Source organism: Oculina patagonica, chromosome 10, assembly GCF_052425735.1.
Source record: "Oculina patagonica isolate OP01 chromosome 10, crgOcupat, whole genome shotgun sequence".
NCBI lineage: Eukaryota > Metazoa > Cnidaria > Anthozoa > Scleractinia > Oculinidae > Oculina > Oculina patagonica.
The window spans coordinates 13,745,030-13,765,111 of NC_135767.1; the positions used below are offsets into that span (position 1 = coordinate 13,745,030).

At 37.1% G+C, this 20,082-nt stretch overlaps 2 protein-coding genes and 2 pseudogenes across 3 annotated transcripts; 2 read left to right on the forward strand and 2 right to left on the reverse strand.

Annotated features, from left to right (window-relative positions):
- The first annotated feature begins 136 nt into the window (after positions 1-136).
- Positions 137-2,996, forward strand: LOC144667270 (uncharacterized). Its single transcript, XM_078528668.1, has 3 exons — positions 137-436; positions 1,524-1,581; positions 1,975-2,996. The coding sequence occupies exons 1-3, from the start codon at positions 137-139 to the stop codon at positions 2,625-2,627; spliced, it is 1,011 nt and encodes a 336-aa protein (XP_078384794.1). The 3' UTR covers positions 2,628-2,996.
- A 1,037-nt stretch (positions 2,997-4,033) lies between these two features.
- LOC144628041 (uncharacterized) lies at positions 4,034-7,170 on the forward strand (annotated as a pseudogene). Its single transcript, XR_013566194.1, has 4 exons — positions 4,034-4,062; positions 4,169-4,456; positions 5,471-5,501; positions 5,714-7,170. The product of XR_013566194.1 is annotated as an uncharacterized LOC144628041 (transcript).
- A 4,952-nt stretch (positions 7,171-12,122) lies between these two features.
- LOC144667271 (uncharacterized) lies at positions 12,123-12,845 on the reverse strand (annotated as a pseudogene).
- A 4,754-nt stretch (positions 12,846-17,599) lies between these two features.
- Positions 17,600-18,702, reverse strand: LOC144667272 (intelectin-1-like). The gene is given in 3 exon segments (XM_078528669.1): positions 17,600-17,749; positions 17,752-18,251; positions 18,681-18,702. Coding segments are annotated over 3 exon segments (672 nt in total).
- Positions 18,703-20,082: the final 1,380 nt, after the last annotated feature.

Consider the following 20,082-nt stretch of genomic DNA (forward strand, 5'->3'; position numbering starts at 1 on the left):
TGTCTTCTCTACAAGAAAATTAAAAGGTAAGGTTAACTTTTACATAAAGCCGTCAGGACTTTTCTCCTGCCCACATACACGATATGAAGAGTTATTGTTCTTCTGTTTCCTAACATTTTTTATCACTTAATGATTAATGCCACAGATGTTGCAAAGCGCAGTTGTTAGCATACTGGTTTTAACAGCACTAATGGAAGCAGAAGAACAAGGCGTTTTCTTTGAAATGAAAGAAAATCATTTTCTTGTCGATGGAAATGCAATTTGGAGTGGAACTGCTGACTCCTTATTCTCTTGCTCACAAATGTGTGCAAGGCAAGCCGTTTGCAGAAGGGCAAGTTTCATAATAGGCCAGGGAACGTGCTTGCTTATCGGAGAAAAAGATACAAGTCACAGGGAAACGCTTTTACAGCGACAAGGTTCATTTTATTTGGAAAAGGTTTGTAAACTCGCCATTGTTTTAGTGTGTGATTATTTCCCAAATAAAACTCTCTCCTTTTCAAGGTTGATGCACTTCGGCTGCAAAATTCAAACGCCATTTTAAAAACTCAACAACAACAAGATTTAAAAAGATAAAGATAAAAAGGCAAAAAAAATTGACAAAATTTCGTGTATTTAGCAAAACACTCGTTAAATTAGTATAGGTAATCGCATGATTTCGAGTGCAATTTGGGATAAATCAGCACGAGTAAATTTTTCAAAGGTTAACCAAATTGCACAAGCCCGTATGATTTGTAGTCTTTGAAAAATTTACGAGTGCTGATTTGTCCCAAATTGTACGAGAAAAATCATGTGATTACTTGTTAATAATACACATACAAAAATTCCACTTGAAGTGGATGACAAACAAACCGTGTTTATACGTAGCTTACCTTTCCGATTCGTTCAAACATAACGGAGTTGTCGGGCTTTGTAAAATCCAGGCACCGCTAGGGAATTTTAAAGCTCTCTGTCATGTATTATCGTGTGCTTTTATCCTTATTCAGTTGTATTGGTTTGGGCTGAAATGTCCAACTTCAATTCACGCTTGTAATCTTTCTTCTTTACAAGCCGTCGCGTAAGAAATCCACGATTGGTAGCTTTCAGTAGTTTCGTAAAGCCTCTCTTGTGCTGTACAAACGTCCAATTCCTAGTACTTTGGTTTATATACTTATAACTTTCCTTAAATCGGTAAAACATGTCATGAATTGTTATGTTTTTGCTCGATTTTTGCTCTCTCAAACACTCCGACAACGGCCGCCGTTTTGTATTGGCGCGCTTTCCGACTTTCCTGTCAATCAATTTAATTTCAACTTTCTGCACTTAATTTCAACTTTCTACACTCAATTTCAACTTTCTGCACTGTTTGGGATTAATTGACGTGCTCTCAGCCAATGAGTATGCAGAAATTTTTGTATGTATATTATTAAGTTATGAAAAAGGTGTGTTTGGCGTATGGTGGTCAAGTATAGGCAAGCAAAACACATTTCTACATTCTACATTTCCTGGATAATTATGACAATGTTAACATAGCTTTTATTCAATAGTTGACGTCTCTTTCTCCGGTTACCTCGACGTCTGGAATTATCAAATCATTGCTGCAGGGTAAGACTGACTTTAAATTAACTTTATTCTTTTTATTTGAGTTATTCCTGGGGTTGGAGGTTAATATCATCACACACTAACATCGCCAACAGCGGGTAGAAAAACTATGATATCTTACTCGTGACCAAACAAGTGATAGTCTTTTCCAATATTATAGCTTTATTTGACGAAAAAGTATCGAAATTACCCTATTCCCTTTAATTAACGGTCAGAAATACTTCGCTTGTGAGACCCAAAACAATGTGGGAATGCTCAAATGACAACATCAGGCGACCTTCTTAAATTATTTACGTGTTTCGTTTGTAAAATGGGTTTTTAAAAGCCGATCTTAAGGTGAAGATTGTTAAAGATATGCAGAGTTTTATACTTAATATATATATTTTTTTTATGCAGGCACAACCAGCTCATCAGCAATATCCTCGTGCCGGGTCCTCAGCAGCCAATCTCCGTCGCCTCCCTCTGGTGTATATTGGATTGATCCAGACGGTGGATCCCAGACCAACGCGTTCAAGGCTTACTGTGACATGGGCACTGATGGTGGAGGCTGGACTCTAGTGTGGAGCTATACCTTTACTGATTATGGTCATTTCATGGCGAACTCGAATGCAATCACACCAAGACCATATTGGCCAATGTACCCTGAAGTAGATGTTCCCATCTCGACAACTCCTCCATTGAATGAAACAGACTACAACGCTGTAAACTTCTTGCAGTGGAAACAACTTGGCAGACAGGTCTTGATGAAGAGTAACATAAACAACTGGTTGGTTTGTCATCCGGGAAGTGGAAGTTTGGTTGATTGGCAGGACGGAAGCATAAGTTGTCATATCGCTAAGCACGTGACAGATACATGTAACGGGACTGTGCCTTCCAAACTTATTTTGAGTCATGGCTATGGTCCAACGTTTGCTACGTCTTATGGTAATTACTATTTCTTCGATGGCTGCACAAAGCAAAACTGGCCCACACATGACCCTTGTGGATTGAACCACAGAAATCATGTGAAAGATGTGGTTAATCCACATGGCAACATATTTATCCGTTAAATATAAACTGTTCGGAAGACACTACATAGATCATGGCAGACAGAGTTGAACACAAGTTTGATTTCTTTAAAGAACACAAGTTTGATGCACTAACGTTTTATCGTTATATTATAATAAACAAAGAAACTGTAATGTTTTCTTTTAACCCAGGTTTATGAACTGTACCTATAACAAAAAAAGTTTAATAAAGGTTGCGAGCAGAACTGCCGCAGCTAACTTCGCAAATATACGGGTAAGCAGTCTACGAGGGCCTTTATGATCCTCTCAATCACTAACTCATTCCCCTTCATTCTGCTGGGGGGTGGAGTAGATGACAAAACATAACACCAAAAAACAGCTGCTTGTAATCATACACATCAAAGTGGCGGAAGCTCATATTTGATAAAAGGTAGAATTAGATAAAAGGTAGAATGAGATGTCAGATCATTGAAAGTAAACTTAATAGCTACTAATGGATGATATTCATAACTTTCCGTTTCTTGTGTTTTGTTGACCAACATAACACCTGCTATTTTGTTTAAGAATATTCTATGTTTTTTCTGTATTCTCATGCTTACAACGGTAAAGTAAGCCAATTTCTATGCAAGATATGTAGTTTAAATAATCCTGTTGCAAGAGGGAGGAACAGTTTTCCGGCATTGTGTATACCATTCAAGGTACCGTCAAAGAGCCAAATAAAACAGTTTTAGTTTTATACCATCCAGTGAAAATATAAAAAATGGCCATGATCAAGATAACTTTTTGTTATTATTATTAAAGCTAATCGCTTGTTATTATTTCTTACAATACAGAATTGCATTTAACTTTTGGTAAAAACAATTATCGGCCAGTTGCAGTGAATAAATTGGTTGAACGGAAAGAACAGTCTATATATAGTCTCCGGAGAATCAACATCGACTTCTTATATATGCTCATTGGTCGACAGAAACGTTAAACAAACCTTAAGGTGAGGGATATTTAAAATTGTAATTTCCCATCTGACTTCCTTTGCAATTAAGAGGCTGTCTTTCTAAATAAACACCCACTCAAATTTACGTCAAAAAATAATTTTACCTGGAGCTCTGGCAACTGAAAGACTTTATCGAGGCTAAAACTAAAACAGATTTGGTTTGATTCAAAATGATTTTCTGGTAGCTTTAGAAGCCATTAAATATTTTGCCCCTTCAGGCCCGCTGCATTTTTTCGAGCCGCTGTCAATTGCAAATATTTTATTTTACAACGTGGTCTTTTTGTTATTTTTCCTTAAAATCTGAAGTGCATTTACCTTTTTTGTAAAAGACATTAATGCAAAACAAACTGTAGCTTTATTTGCGGAGGTAAAATTTCATTAGCGTAAACTGGCAGAGCTCTTGAAAGCAATTTCCTAATCATTGCATAAATTCCACTGTTAAATTCTTAATCGCCAGAAAATGCATCTTTCACATTTAAGAAAATGGTACAATGTTTCTTTTGAAAACAAATATGTTACTGTATCATGAATTCTTATTCCCTTTCGTTCTGATCTCCCATTTCTAATGGTTATTTTCCTTTCTTCTTCGCAGATGCCGAGCACAGGTCTTATAATATTGTTCATAACAACAATTTCGAATTCAGAGGAGTACGGCGTTTTCTTTGAAATCGAAGAAAACTCTTTTCCCTACGATGAAGTTCATATTTGGAATGGAAAGGTCGATTCCTTGCTGCGCTGTTCACAAATGTGTGCGAGAGAAGACGTTTGTAAAAGTGCTATTTTCATTTCAAAGGGAGGAGAGTGTTCGCTATACAGAGAAACTCGACAAATGCATCCCGACAGGCTTTTAAAAAAAGAAGGTTCTTTCTACTTGGAAAAGGTAAATGTGTCTATGTTTGTGACGGAAAAAAGAAGAAAAGAGACGATTTTGTAGTTGTTTTCGTGTTTATCAGGGGCACGAAAAGATAATGAAAAAAGAGTTGATCGAAAATTATTGTTGTACGTTTTGCAGGTATACATTTTCAGCAAAATTCTAAATTTCTTTTTTCCTGGAAAGTTGTTTATGTCGTCGTTGTTGTTGTTGTCAATGAAAATTTTTTAACTAAAAAACAACGCGATTTTTTTGTACGATTTTACATGAAATTCTCTAAATAACAAGAAAAGTATTTATATGACAATTGCCAATCCGCCCTTGGTGCTAGTTTTGTGCAAAACGTACCACTACAACAGTAAAGGCAGCATTTAACGATGCCAATAGCAGCAGTTACTTTCCTTGGTGTTTTTACTGAATAAACAATACTTACGAAGTGGAGGCCAACAGCTTAAAGGGACTGAGTCACGGATTTTAGCTAAATTTAAGCATGGAAAAGGACCATCAAATTCGGTAAAATATAAGAAAAACCTCTTAAAACAGTTGCCTGCGAACAGGCTCCCGGTGAAGGAACATTCTAATAACACACCAAATACAAAATAAGGTACGGATGGCCAAAAGCGACGAAGATTGAAACGGATTGCGATATGGCTTTTTGAAATATTGTGGGGCTGAACAGTTTTCAAAGTTTACCTTGTTTGCTTATAACTTTAAATTATAACGCTCGATAGACACATTTGGTTGCAAGGAAGCTATGGTTTTGTCATTTAGATCCATAGCAGTAATGTCTTTGCAAGTCATTACGTTACAAATAAGAAAATATTAGGCAAATCTTAATAAAATAAACTTAACTTAGCCGTGACACAACCTCTTTAATTCATCGATTCGCTTTTCGGGCGGAACGGGACAAACAATACGCTTGCGAGGAAATTTCAGGGTCCATGTGTGTATATTTAAATGATCAAAGCTCATTTCGTAGATATTTTTGTTACTTTAGTAACTAGCGTTTTGTTTCTTTTCTAGGTTGCTTCAGCAGAAAATCCTATATTACTAGGTAAGCCGAGCATATTTTTGATATGTCTTTGACAGCCTGAATGAATCCTCCAAAACAATTTATTTTCAAACATTATTATAAGTTTGAACTATTCACGCTTCGATCCCTGAAAGTGTTTTCGGTAAGATCATGGTCTCTGTGCATTTAACGCGGTTTATCTGTACACTTTTAAATAAAAGCACAAATCATCTCATTCTTCTCTCTACATTTAGGTACCACCCAATCATCAGCTGTTCCCTCGTGCAAGACCCTCCTCGACCAATCTTCTGCTCGATCTTCGGGTGTTTACTGGATTGATCCTGATGGTAGGTCCCAAGCCAACGCATTCAAGGCTTACTGTGACAAAATTAATTATGTTCACTTCGCAGATAGGTCAACGCAATCACACCGAGACCAAATTGGCCAGTAGACCCTGCCGTGGATGTTCCCATTTCGACAACTCCTCCATTGAACGAAACAGACTACAACGCCTTAAATTTCTCGCAGTGGAAACAATTTGGTAGACAGGTCCTGATCAAAAGCAACATAAACAACTGGTTGATATGCCATACGGGAACTGGTAGTTTGGTTGATTGGCAGGAAGGGAGCGTCAGCTGTCAGATCATCAAACGAGTGACAGACACGTGCAATGATACGTTGGCGCCTTACAGGTTTACTCCTAGCCAAGGCTACGGACCGAAGTTCTACTCAAGTTCTTACGGGGGAAGCGCTTACTACTATTTCGACAGCTTCACAAGTAATCACTGGCCTACCCATGATCCTTGTGGAACAACACTAAAGAATCAACTGAAAAATGTCGCCAACCCACACGGCAACATTTTTATTCAAGCCTAACAAACTAAACAATAACCAAATACAATGCAAAGTTCAATGCTGCCTAACTAACTGTGCTCACCGAAACGCGTTTAATGCAAACATGTTCATAAGAATCGTTTAAAATCTATAAAGTTACACCGAAAAACCTTTTGGGAACTTGCTATCCCTTTGTGTCAGGTACAACCTCTTAAGAAAGTTTCAATCATCAGAGTAAATAAACAGTTAATCCAAGTCGCGAAATGCACCGCTGAGCACTGTTCACTGTAAACGTATTTCATCTATAAAAGTAAAATCTCTTTATAAGGCAGTGCAAATGATTTCTGTTGCTAGATTTTAGCATGTATGAACTTTGACTTGTGTATTGATGTAGACAACATAGTTATGTCATAAACAATACCTCCTCATCATCGAGCTATTCACTGTTTCTTGCTCATTTTGCATTATCTCTTTTATTTTACTTAATGACTCCAAAATAATAATTTATTATTAAAGAGACGTTTCGTTTACTTTTTAACTGTATATAACATATAAAGCGGACTAACTCAGATCTAACTGACAAGATGATGTCACTTGACTCTGAAGATGCCTTCCGCTTAGGTTGTCGAAACGTCAGTCACCAACAACAATTATTTTTTAGAACTAGTCTCACCCGGACGACTACACTACAGTTTATGAACTAAATGAATAATGGTCTATACAATGACATCATGATCACTCACATATTGTTTTATCAGTAACTACGTTCAACCTAAACAAGAACGGATAATTGGTGTAGCAAAAAGCATGTAATACTTGTAGTAGCATATTTTGAATGGCAAATGGTATAAACAAATAAACGAAACAATCAGCATTTGCTGATTAAGTGTTAAATCATTTTTAATTGATTTATCGTTAAGAGGCAGTTTTACGGAAATTTAAATGGGCTATGTCACGCAATTTTAGGCAATTTCGGCTCTGACCAACTGGTCATAGATTAATTAACTGAAATATCACAATAACGGCTTAAATCTGTAGAATAACTAAAAAAAAAAAACACAAAAAGGCCAGAAAAGGGCACAGATGGGCAAAATTCGAGAAGATTGAACCGGATTGCGTTTGGGTAAACTTGAAAAACGAAGTTGATCTCAATTTGTATGAAAGTGTTATTAACAATGCTCGAAAATTATCCTAGTTTGTTATTGGCCGTGATTTTGCCAATAAATGACTTGCTTTGCGAATTTGAAGTGTACAGCTCTTAATTGACGGAAAAAAATAAAATTTCCTGAAATACCGTGCCCTATCCCCTTTAAAATTTAACTTTAAGTTCATTTTTTGTAATTTTAAGATAGCAAAAACGAGCAAACACTGTTGTGCATTTATAGTAAAATACTAAGAAATTACTACAGAGTCACTTATGGTATAATAAAAGAGAGAGAAAAAAATGATTTATTGGTTATTTACAAATCTTGTTGCAGCTATCCAGCCACGATGATTTTCACTTTCACACCGAATCAATCAAGGGTAATGCCGATAAAGTGTAACTCTTGAAACTGCCTGTCTTGTATTGCGGAAGTCGCATATAGTTGAATTCATTTGCTCTGCAGAATTAGCATGTAATGAACGACAAGGATTTTTATCACCCTTGCTCTTAGGGATTTGTGGGCCATCCGTCCCTGTTTCACAGCCGCACACCGGAAACTGTGGGGGTCTATCGACGACTTCTGGTGCTGTAAATGCAGGGCTTCCGGTGACGGTATAACTCCGTCTTCTATCAAATCTTGTCATTACTTCAGTACCTTAACTAGTCATTTGTTTTCTTGTGAAGGAGCCTAAGCTTACAAGACCCGTGGTTTTTTATTAGGTTCCCTCGCCATTTTGTTTCTAATCTTATATTATATTGTAGTCCTGTATATTAATTATTATCTTGTATATTGATTTTGTATTATCTATCCCGCCTCCCGTACCTTTTACCCCCGTTTCCCGTACATTTTACTCCCGCCTCCCGACCCTTTCCGTAGCTGTTCTTTCCTATTTGTTCCATGTCTATTGCGAAATAAAATGAAATGTTACGAAATTTCACTCGTGTTCTCCCGGTTCACGCCACCTTAAGAATCCCGCTTCCCGCCCTCTCTCCTCCCGCTTCCCGCCCCTTTTCTCCCGGGCTCCCGCCCCCCTGTCCCCCTCCACTAAGTAGATCTAGTTACTGAAAAAAGTACTTTACAACTGCGCTTTATCAGAGGGGATATTTATGTTTCGTGACGGAATTGATAGGATCTTGAGCGCCTTTATTTTAGGAATCTTTTGGTTTCGTAACCATATCCAGCTGAGGAAATCAGAAAAAAAGAAGTTAAGTTACAGTTCAACGAGCAAAAAATTTAAAATAAACAAATAAATAAAAAGTAAAAAACTTGAAGCAATTCTATTCACAACTTAAACAATAAGCTGTTTTAAGTCTGTTGTTGCATCCATGAATCTGTTGAAAAAAATAAAATAAAGTGACGTTTTGTAAAGAAACATTAAATTAAAGTCAAATAATGGCTTAAGAGCTTAATGAAATATTTACTGATATCGCATTTCAACTTACGAATAACGAACACCTGACAAATGAAAATGGATAACAATGAATAGTTATGAACTGGACATCCAACGAAACAACGACCACACATGTAGATCCTTTTTTCTTACAAAAGTGCTTGAACAGCAAAATCCATAGTGAAATAAATATGAACTTCCACGACAATCGCAATTCAAGATGTTTCTACTGGTATTTCTGCTTCATGACCTGATCAATTGGAAACGATCAGTTGTGACTCGAAAGGTTCGCTGGTATTCAATTAACTTCGTCACCGCGGAATTTTTGGAATGTCACACAACGGGGCTAATTGAAAACCGCGGTATTGAGACTTCCTAATAAGGTATTTGTCCTCAAACTTTTCATGAAGTTTGCTTTTCATTTGGACTCGAATAAAATTCTTCGACAGGATGATAACTAGATACAGTCCAAGTTCCCTTTGGAATAATTTTTTAAGTTCTTTGCTTGCTTACAAAGGCAACAAAGGTGCCGCAATTGACAACATGTTACGTTTTAGCTTATCAAACGTTTGAAAACGTACGGCAGTGTTTCTAAAAAATACCACACGAGGAAACGCGTATAAAGTTTGAAGGAGCTACATTAAAAAAGCCTCAGATATCGCCGTCCACGTAATCACGGCTGAACTGACCAATCAACTTGGACGGACCAGACATATAAAATCATCGACTAACAATAACTTTTCACTTGTCTCTGAAGATGACTTCCTCTCAGGTTGTCGAAACGTCAGTCACAATCAACAGTTCTTCTCAGAACTGCACTCACCCGGACGATCATAATTTACGAGCTACGTAATAATCTAGCACGAAGTTGATATGCTGGCTTTATTTAACATGAGTTCCATAAGGAACTCACCAACTAAATAAACATAATAATCCAGTACAAGGTCAACATGCTGTCATCAGATAAAATGAGTTCCATAAGGAACTCGCCAACCAAGTAAGACATAATTATAATGTAGCACGAAGTTAATATGCTGACTTTTTTTAACATGAGTTCCATAAGGAACTTACAACCAAATAAATATAATAATTCAGTACAAGGTTAACATGCTGTCATCAGATAACATGAGTTCCACAAGGAACTCATCAACCAATTAAGACATAAATAAACGTAACTGCCCTCAGATAACAAGTGTTCCATAAGAAACTCGACAACTGAGTAAGACATAGTAATCTAGCACGAGATTAATATACTGCCTTCAGATAAGATGAATTCATAAGAAACTTACAACCTAAGTGAGACCAGTAATAATCCATGAGTTAACATGAGTTTCATAAGACACTCACCAACCAAGTAAGACAAAATAATCGTGCACGAGATTAACTTTACTGCCCTAAGATGACATGCGCTCCACAAGGAACTCACCACCCTAGTAAGACTTAATAATATAGTACAAGGTAAATATGGTGCCCTCAGATAATATGACTTCCATACGAAAACATGTTCCGTAAACTCATTTAGTTGGGTACCATTGACCTTTGCATTGTATCTGACTATGATTTTGGTTGTTAGGCTCGAATAAAAATGTTTCTGTGTGTTGGCGATATTTTTCAGTTGATTTTCTCGGTTTGTTCCGCAAGGATCGTGGACAGGCCAATGATGTTCTGTGAAGCCTTCGAAATAGTAGTAAGTGCTTCCCCAGTAAGTACTTGAGTAGAACATCGGTCCATAGCCTTGGCTAGGAGTAAACATGGAAGGCGCCAACGTATCATTGCACGTGTCTGTCACGTGTTTGATGATTTAACAACTGACACTCCCTCCTGCCAATCAATCAGACTTCCAGTTCCCGGATGGCATATTAACCAGTTGTTTATGTTGCTATTGATCAGGATTTCTCTGCCAAGTTGTTTTATTTCACTTTTAAACTACATAACCAGCAGATTTAGCGAGGAAATGCCGTTATTTTGCCGTTATTAATATACAAAAAGGACGGGGGCACTTAAACAAAATGACAGGTTATGTATATCGCTATCCAGAGTATAGTGTAGTGTGTTTTATCAACACTTATCACTGGATAGTGATTTATCCGGTGGATAACATTATCCACCCTTTAAACAACTAGGCCTTGAAGGATAAGTTATGCATTTTATTCATTGGTATCTGTAAGGTCTACTTCCAAAGATCTGAAATCTCAGGCTTGCCTTTTTTAAATATCTGCTTTTGTCAGAAGTGATCTTTAATTGCAAAGCAAGTTACATGGGAAATTACAATTTCAAATATCCTTCACCTCAGATCTAGAGTTTGTTAAATGTTGGGTGAAATACGTATGCGCAAAAGAAGGTTTCTGTAAACCAATGAGCAGAAATTAGAAGTCGATGTTGAGACTCCGGATATAACACATGGACTGTTCTTTCCATTCAACCGATTTATCCACTTCAAATTGTTTTTACCAAAAGTTAAATACAATTCAGTATTTCAAGGAAAAATAACAAGCGATTAGCTTTAGTGAGAAAGGTATCTCGATTATGGCACCATTTATGTTTTCATTGGACGTTATATAGCTCAAAATGTTTTATTTGGCATTTTGACGGTGCCTTGAATGGTATACACAATGCCGAAAACTGAACTGTTTCCCCCTCTTGCAACAGGAATATTAAAACTACATAACTTGCGTACAAATCGGCTTACTTTGCCATTGTTACATGGAAATACATAAACATAGAATATTATGACTTATGGTGGCTCGACACCGCTCAAGTTTGAGATTTAACTACATCGCCATCAACAAAGCCACCGAAAAATGATCACTACAGCTGTATAAGATAAAGATGAAAAATTGTGGCATTTACATCGGAGTTGCCGTAGCAACATGATGACGTTATAACTTCTACTTTCGCTCGTATTCCGCGTCATAACAATTTTTAATCTTTATCTTATACAACTGTGGTGGTCGTTTTTCTATAGGTTTTAAAGGCGACGTAGTAACTTCTCAAACTCGAGTGGTGTTTCCCCTAAAAAATCCAGTAGAGCCACCATCATTGAAACATATTTGTTCCGAAGACTAAAACTACTTCAAGAAGCTGTGGCTCAGCAAGTTCCAGAGAGAAGTTTGACGTGTGAGATTTAATGTATTGTAACAGCAATTACAAGTTATATTTTAATTTTAACTTTAAAGATTTTATTCGAGTTTCGAGAATGGCGCCTGTCTGGAAACGAACAACTTATTGTAAACAATAGATGTTGAGGGAAAACGTGTTTCTTATTAACATTGTACCTGACTTAGATTTTGTTTGTTAGCCTCGAATAAAAATATTCCAGTGTGGATTAACGACATTTTTGACCTGATTTGCTTCGTGTTTTCCACAAGGATCGTGGGCAGGCCAGCTATTTACTTTGGAACCATCGAAATAATAGTAAACGGTGTTCCAGTAGGGCCGAACACTTGAGCCGAACACCGGTCCAAAGAATACAAAAAATAACTCGTTTGGTGCCGCCGTCTCGTTACACGTATCAGTGACGTATTTAACGATCTTGCAGCTGATGGTCCCTCCCCGTCAATCGACCAAGCTCCCACTTCCCGGATTGCATATCAGCCAGTTGTTTATATTGCTCTTGACCAGGATCTCTCTGCTAAGTTGTTTCGACTGCGAGAAGATCAAAGCGTTGTAGTCTGTCTCGTTCAGTGGAGGAGTTGTCGAGCTGGCAACAGCAGAATACACTGGCCAGTTTGGAATTGGTTTGACTGCATTCGATTTTCCCGTGAAATGACCATAATTAGTGAATGTGTAGCTCCACACTAGGGTCCAGCCTCCTCCATTAGTTTCCATGTCGCAGTATGTCTTAAACGCGTTGTCCTGGGAACCACGGTCTGGATCAATCCAATAGACGCCCGAAAATTGAGGAGGAGATTGACCAAGGAGGGTCCGGCATGAGTGTACGGCTGATGATTGAGTGGTACCTAAATATAGAGGGGGGAATGTTATGATGCATGTTGATGTATGCAACAAGCAAGGCATACGGAGCAAGTTTTTATTGGACAAGCTTAGTTACGGATGACACACGTGATATGGATAAAGAGATCATTACCTCATCTAAAACAAGTTTAAGTAGCTGAGCGCGAGTTCTTCGAGCTTATCATACCTCGCTAGAAATCGCGGACATTGAAGTCATCGAATTTTTTATGCATCTTACATTAACCGCTCACGAAACGTGGTAATAGCCGCTGATTCGAAAGCCTGACTTTAGGCTCATATACATCTACGATGATACACAAAAATGCAGCCTACACAGAGAAATATTTTGTGAAGTAGGAAAACCACTGGTCAAAAATATTGCCTGATAATAAAACTGGAGCAAAAGATCTGTCAAACGATGGCCTTTGCGGCAAAATTGGAGCAAAGACGGCTGAAATATCGTAGCACAAAGAGAGCGGATTTTGGGATTTCAACGTGGACTGCCGCCGTGTGTTTACAGTATGCGACTTTTTGTGGTTTTCTAACGGCAAAGATACAAATGAAATCTAATCGGAAGGAGACGTAAATCGTTTGGTGAGTTAGATTCATGTATAGTTTTATCAAATCTCCTTGCACATTTTTTCGATCACATTCAGTTTGCCGATTATCCCTGTTTATAAACTTTAAGTTTTTGGTTTTCGTCATACTTTCCTTCTCTACGCCTTATAATTTTGGTCTTAAAAACTGTTCGCAGAAAACGTTCATGAATACAAATGAAATTCGAAGTCTGCACTTCAATTCTTGTGCAATGTGGTTCTTAATACACCAGTCTATTGTGTTACGTTTGCACATTTTTACATTTGTAAACTTGTCAAGAAATATTTAATAAAACATTTCATTCTCCATACATTTCCTTTGTAATCAGTATTTCCTTGCGTTCGCTTCTACGGTCAATGCACCGCAGGACATATTATTCGCGGACTCGGAGGTCCGCGATTTCTGGAGATGAGGGAAATGTTCGAGAGTCGGTTTGCAGAATTCATTACCTGTTAAGGAAGCGTTAAAAAAAATTTAATATGCTTAGCTTACCGGGTAATTCAGGCGTTTCCGCTGAAAAAAACTGGAAAAGAAACAAAACGTTACTTTATAAAGAAATAATAGCTTCTACGAAATGAGCTTTGATCACTTAAACGTAAATAGACACACATAGACCCTGAAATGTCCTTGGAAGCGTTCCGTTCCGTCCAAAATGTGGACCGGTGCATTCTGAGTGCAAGGGTAAACTTGTCGACCTAGTGTTGTCCAGTGTTTAATTTCTTAGCAATTAGCTGCTGTTATTGTTTCAGTTAAACGTTGTTTCACTTGTGTAGCAGTAGGTTTTGCTGGCGAAGCACAAAGTTACCAGCAAAGCCCGGATTAGTGATCGCTTTATAAATAGTTTCCTCAATAGTTCTTGATATTATTTCCGATAAAATCGCACACAAAACAGTTCATGTTGTTTTCTCGTCATTTTTTGGGGGTCACAGTTTTTTATTTATTTATTTTTGCCCCTCATAAATCGCTTCCTTATTTTTCTCTTCCTGGCTAAAAATATAAATAACTATCTTTTCCACGTAGAAAAAACCTTCCTTTTGTAACGGCCTGTCCCGATACACCTTTCTTGTTTTTCAGTGAAGCGAACACTTTCCTCCCGTTGTAATAAAATTTGCACTTTTACAACCGACTTCTCTTGCGCAGAGCTGTGAACAACGCTGCAAGGAATCCACCTTTCCACTCCAAATATTATTTTCATCAGAGTAAAAAGAGTTTTCTTCAATTTCAAAGAAAACTTTAAACTCCTCTGATTTTAAAGTTGTTGTCACGAACAAGATTATAAGAACTACGCTCAGCATCTGAGAAAAAAAAAGGAATAAAAATCACTTAAAACTATAGATCAAGAACGAAAAGGAAAATGAATTCATTTTACGGTAACGGAATATTTTTTTTCAAAAGAAATATTTTACATTTTTCTTAAACGCGAAGAAAGGCATTTGTGTGGTGTTTTTAAAGTTTAACTAAGATGTAGTCATTAAGGCTGGTTCTCATATGATCGCCCCGATCGTCTCTGTCGCTTCTGTCGTTTGCCAATTCTGAGGCGATCGTAGGCGATCGAAGCGATTGGAAGCGATCAGGGGGTTCTCATATGATCGCCCCGATCGTCTGGTATATGCAAAATAGGGTTAATCAACCAAGATAATAATTCATGATCTTTTCTTTGTTCCCGCATATGAATATTCGACTTTATTCCGATCGACGCACGTGTGTTTTTTCAAAACTCCGATATCGCTTATGGCAGCCTTCGAAGCAAAGGCAAAATTCGTGGCCTCCTATCTTCTCGTTATTGCCGTTTTACGGCGAAGAAGCAAAAAGGAGACCAAACGGAAACGTAGTTCTGGGTAATACTGATGCACCATGGGACAGTTTGGATCGCTTCGATCGTCTCCCTCTGTGGCAGTAGTTCTCATATAATCGTTCGCGATCGCCGCGGTCTGCGACCGATCGCCTGGATAGAACACGGGCGATCGAAGCGATCGCGATCGCCCCGATCGTCGCAGACGTCTCTGTAATGTTCTCATATGATCGCCCCGATCGCAAGCAAACTTTTAGAAGCGACAGAGGCGACAGAGACGATCGGGGCGATCATATGAGAACCAGCCTTTAGAAATGTGCTTTTATGTGCTCTGCCAATTAACTCTTAATAAGAATTTTACTTCCGCACATCCTGTTAACTGAAGTTTGTTTTGTTAATTTGTGTTTTTGTCAAAAGTTAAATTCTTTTCCGCATTTAAGGAAAAATAAAAAGCGATTAGCTTCACTGAAAAAAGTTTACTCAATCACCATTTAATTTTAGTTTGAATTCTACAAAGCCACGGTCGTGCTCTTTTATTTGGCTCTTTGACGGTGCCTTAATGTTGTAATAATAATAATAATTTATTTCTAGTGCATTACATTAAAAATCTCAATGCCCTTACAAGTAAAAATATTAAAAATTACAATAGGATAAAAATACTGAATTCTTAAAATCTAAAGTTCATTAAAAATACTAAAATTCATATAAAATACTAAAATTCATTAAAAAAGAAAAGAAAAAAAAATACTTAAGATCATTATTGAATAAAAACGTTTTAAGCTTAGTTTTAAAAGTGTCAACCGATGGAGCACTTCTCACATCAAGCGGGAGACTGTTCCACAATGTTGGCGCGCAAGATGAAAAAGCGCGCCCACCGTAATTAACATATCTTGGGTAATATTCCACCGTGAAAGGAATATTTTAAGTGTGGAAAATGTTTTCGCTTTTTACACTACATCTAGACATCTTATTATATCAAGCATATCTTGGGTAGAAATGGCTTTACTCTGCCGTCCATTAATATCTATTTAGTGTACATTTAACGATCTGACATCTGAAACTACATGTTTTTAAATATCAGTTTTTGTCATTTTCAGAAGTGATCTTTATTTGCAAAGCAAGTACGTTAATGAATAAGATCCATTAGTATCTATTAAGTGTACTTCCAAATACCTGACATCTAAGGCTAGCTTTTTAAAAATATCAGCCTTCGATTCTTTTTTTTTTAAAGTGATCTTTATTTGCAACGCAAGTAAGATAAGAATTTACAAACTCAAATAGCTCTCATCTCAGATTTTGTTCAACTTTGAATCCAGTACACTGTAGAATTTTTCTATAAACTAATGAGCAAAAATTAATAATGTGTAAGCATGCAATTTGTAATTGTAGCTTATAACGTGCAACTGCATGCAGCTTTAGCTTGCAAAGTGGAAAGTATCGTAAGTGTCGTCAGTGGAATGCGTGTAATTTTAGCTTTGATGTGTGATTACAGCTTTTGTTAGTAGTCTTAGTATCGTATTGCAAGTAATATCTTTTGTAATTAAGAGTGCGCAGTTGCAGTGTAAGTAGTGTTTTTTACTGTGTTGTAGTAATAATATAATAAATAAAAAAGTTAGACGTGATGTTAAATCTCCGGAGAATGCACTTAGATTGTTTCTTTCAGTGCAAAATAAACATATCTGTCCACTAAAACTGAACGTTAATTTATTTTACCAGAAGTTATATACCGTTAGATATTTTAAGGAAATATTACAAGAGATTAGCTTTAATAATTCACATTTTCATTGGATGTTATAAAGCTAAGACTGTTTTATTTGGCGTTTTGACAGTGCCTTGAATGGTATACACCATTCTGAAAAAATGTACCTCCCTCATGCAAAAGGAATATTTAAGCAACATATCTTGCGTAGAAATCGGCTTACTTTGCCGTTGTAAACATGAGAACACAAAAACATAGAATATTCTTTGGAGGAAAAAAGGGCACTTCAAACAAAAGGGCAGGTGTTATGTTGGTCAACACAAGAAAAATGAAGTTATGAATGTCATCTATTAGTATCTACTAAGTGTAGTTGTGAAGATTTGACATCTAATTCGACCTTTCCTCGAATATGAGCTTCCGCCACTTTGAGAAGTGATCTGTATGATGAAAAGTAGCTGTCTATTTGGTTTGTTTGTCATCCTCCCCTCCCCCCAGCAGAGCGAAAAAGGAATGGGTGATTGATTGAGAGGACCATAGAAAGGCCCCCGTAGAGTGCTTACCAATATAATAATTATGTAAAGAAGTAAACTGCAGTTTTGCGCGAAACCTTTATTAAAACTGTATTTGCTATAAGTTCAGTTCATAAACCGTTGTTAAAAGAAAACATTACAGTTACTTTTTTTTTTATTAATTATTTTTTTTTTGTTGCTTGTGCCGATCTGTTCATATTTAACGGATAAATATGTTCCCATGTGGATTAACAACATTTTTCACATGATTTCTGTGGTTTAAACCACAAGGGTCATGTGTGGGCCAATTTTGCTTTGTGCAGCCATCGAAGAAATAGTAATTACCATAAGACGTAGCGAACGTCGGGCTTTGCCATGACTCAAAATAAGTTTGGAAGGCACAGTCCCGTTACATGTATCCGTCACGTGCTTAGCGATATGACAACTTATGCTTCCGTCCTGCCAATCAACCAAACTCTCACTCCCCGGATGGCATACCAACCAGTTGTTTATGTTACTCTTCATCAACACCTGTCTGCCAAGTTGTTTCCACTGCAAGAAGTTCATGGCGTTGTAGTCTGTTTCATTCAATGGAGGAGTTGTCAAGATGGGAACATCTACTTCAGGGTACATTGGCCAATTTGGTCTTGGTGTGATTGCATTCGAGTTAGTTGTGAAATGACCATAATCAGTAAAGGTATAGCTCCACACTAGAGTCCAGCCTCCACCATTAGTGTCCATGTCACAGTAGGCCTTGAACGCGTTGGTCTGGGATCCACCGTCTGGATCAATCCAATAGACACCAGAAGGAGGCGACGGAGATTGGCTGCTGAGGGCCTCGCACGAGGACACTGCTGATGACCTGGTTGTGCCTGCACAAAAGTATATTAAACATAAATAATTTTAAAACGTGCTTTGAATGGCTGCTATAACTCAGCTTAGTATAATTTCAGAGGTGATTATAAGAATTGAAGCATTCTGATTGGTCGAGAAGCTCGGCTTATGAGGCTATATTCACCCCGCGCGAGGTGATTATAGCTTTGAAGGCTAGGTTACTTAGCTACGCTACCTTTGACATCCAGGCAAGTAAACATGGCCGCTTTTGCTGTATGAAAATTTCTTTGATTTAAAAGAAGCCAGTCCAAGTCCTGGATATTTTAAACATTGGTAATTTTTTTTAATTAACTACCAAGGCTTTTGGACTGAAAATATTTTCAAGAGATGGTTCTCAAGGCACTAGAAATGGTCCTAAACATGGCGGTTTTGGCGAATAATTGTTAAATATCCTTAACAATCTTTACCTTGAGATAGACTAAAGTCCATTTAACATACAAAACGCGTGAATGTTCTTAGAAGGTCACCTGATGTTATAAATTGATCATTTCCACTTTGTTTTCGGTCTCTTGCGCGAATTTTTCCCGACCATTAATTAAAGGGAATAAAGAACTGTCGATGATTATTTTCTTCAAATAAAGCTATAGTATGGCTGCCATCACTTGTTTGATCGCAAATAAAACAGCTTTTCTATCAGCTGTTAGTGATATAACTGAATAATGATATTAACCTCCAATCCCAGGAATGACTAAAATAATAAAAAAAAAAAAAAAAAAAAAAAAAAAAAAAAAGCCTTACCCTGCAGCAATGACTTGATGATTCCGGACGTCGAAGTAATCGGAGAACGAGACGTCAACTATTTAATAAAAGATGAGTTAGCATTGTCGTAATAATCCAGAAATGTAGAAAACAAAAAAATGTTTCGCACGCTTATACTTCATCACCATACGCCATACACAGCTTTTTCAGTCATGTTATGCGGAGTAACATAATATAACCAGTGTTTTGCTTAACACAGGCCGAAATTTTGTCAGTTTTTGCCTTTTTATCTTTTTTTTTTAATTTTGTTGTTGTTGAGTTGTTAAAATAGCATTTTGATTTTGCAGCTGAAATGCATCAACCTTTGCTGAGTACCAAATACGAGGATTATATCATCATTAATGTGTATTTATTTCCTTTTCAAGAAAAGGGCAAAAAGAAGAGAGTGATATTTAGGAAATAATCACACAATATTAAAAACAATGGCGAGTTTACAAACCTTTTCCAAATAAAAGGAACCTTGTAGCTGTAGAAGCGTTTTCCTGCGACTTGTCTCTGTTTCTCCGATAAGCAAGCACGTTCCCTGGCTTGTTATGAAATTTGCCCTTCTGCAAACGGCTTGCCTCGCACACATTTGTGAGCAAGAGAATAAAGAGTCAGCAGTTCCACTCGAAATTGCATTTCCATCGACAAGAAAATAATTTTCTTTTATTTCAAAGAAAAAGCCTTGCTCTTCTGCTTTAATCAGTGCTGTTAAAAGCATTATGGTCACAATTGGGCTTTGAGACATCTGTGGCATTAAAATGATGAAGAAACGTTAGCATACAGAAGAACAATAACTCTTCATATCGTGTATGTGGGTGAGGGAAAAGCGTTGACGGTTTTATGATAAAAGTTAACCTTAACTTTTAATTTTCTAATGGAGAAGACAAAGATGTCAACGAGAGCGAAGCCAATTTTAACAATAAGAAAATGGCTACGAATTTATAACACATTTAATCTGTTTTTTTAAAGGATTTTAGTTATCGTAAATCATAATTATTAGTGTTTGATTTATTTCCGCGCATTGTGAAGCCCTTATAAGAGTCTTTTGTAGTTAAAACGACAAGC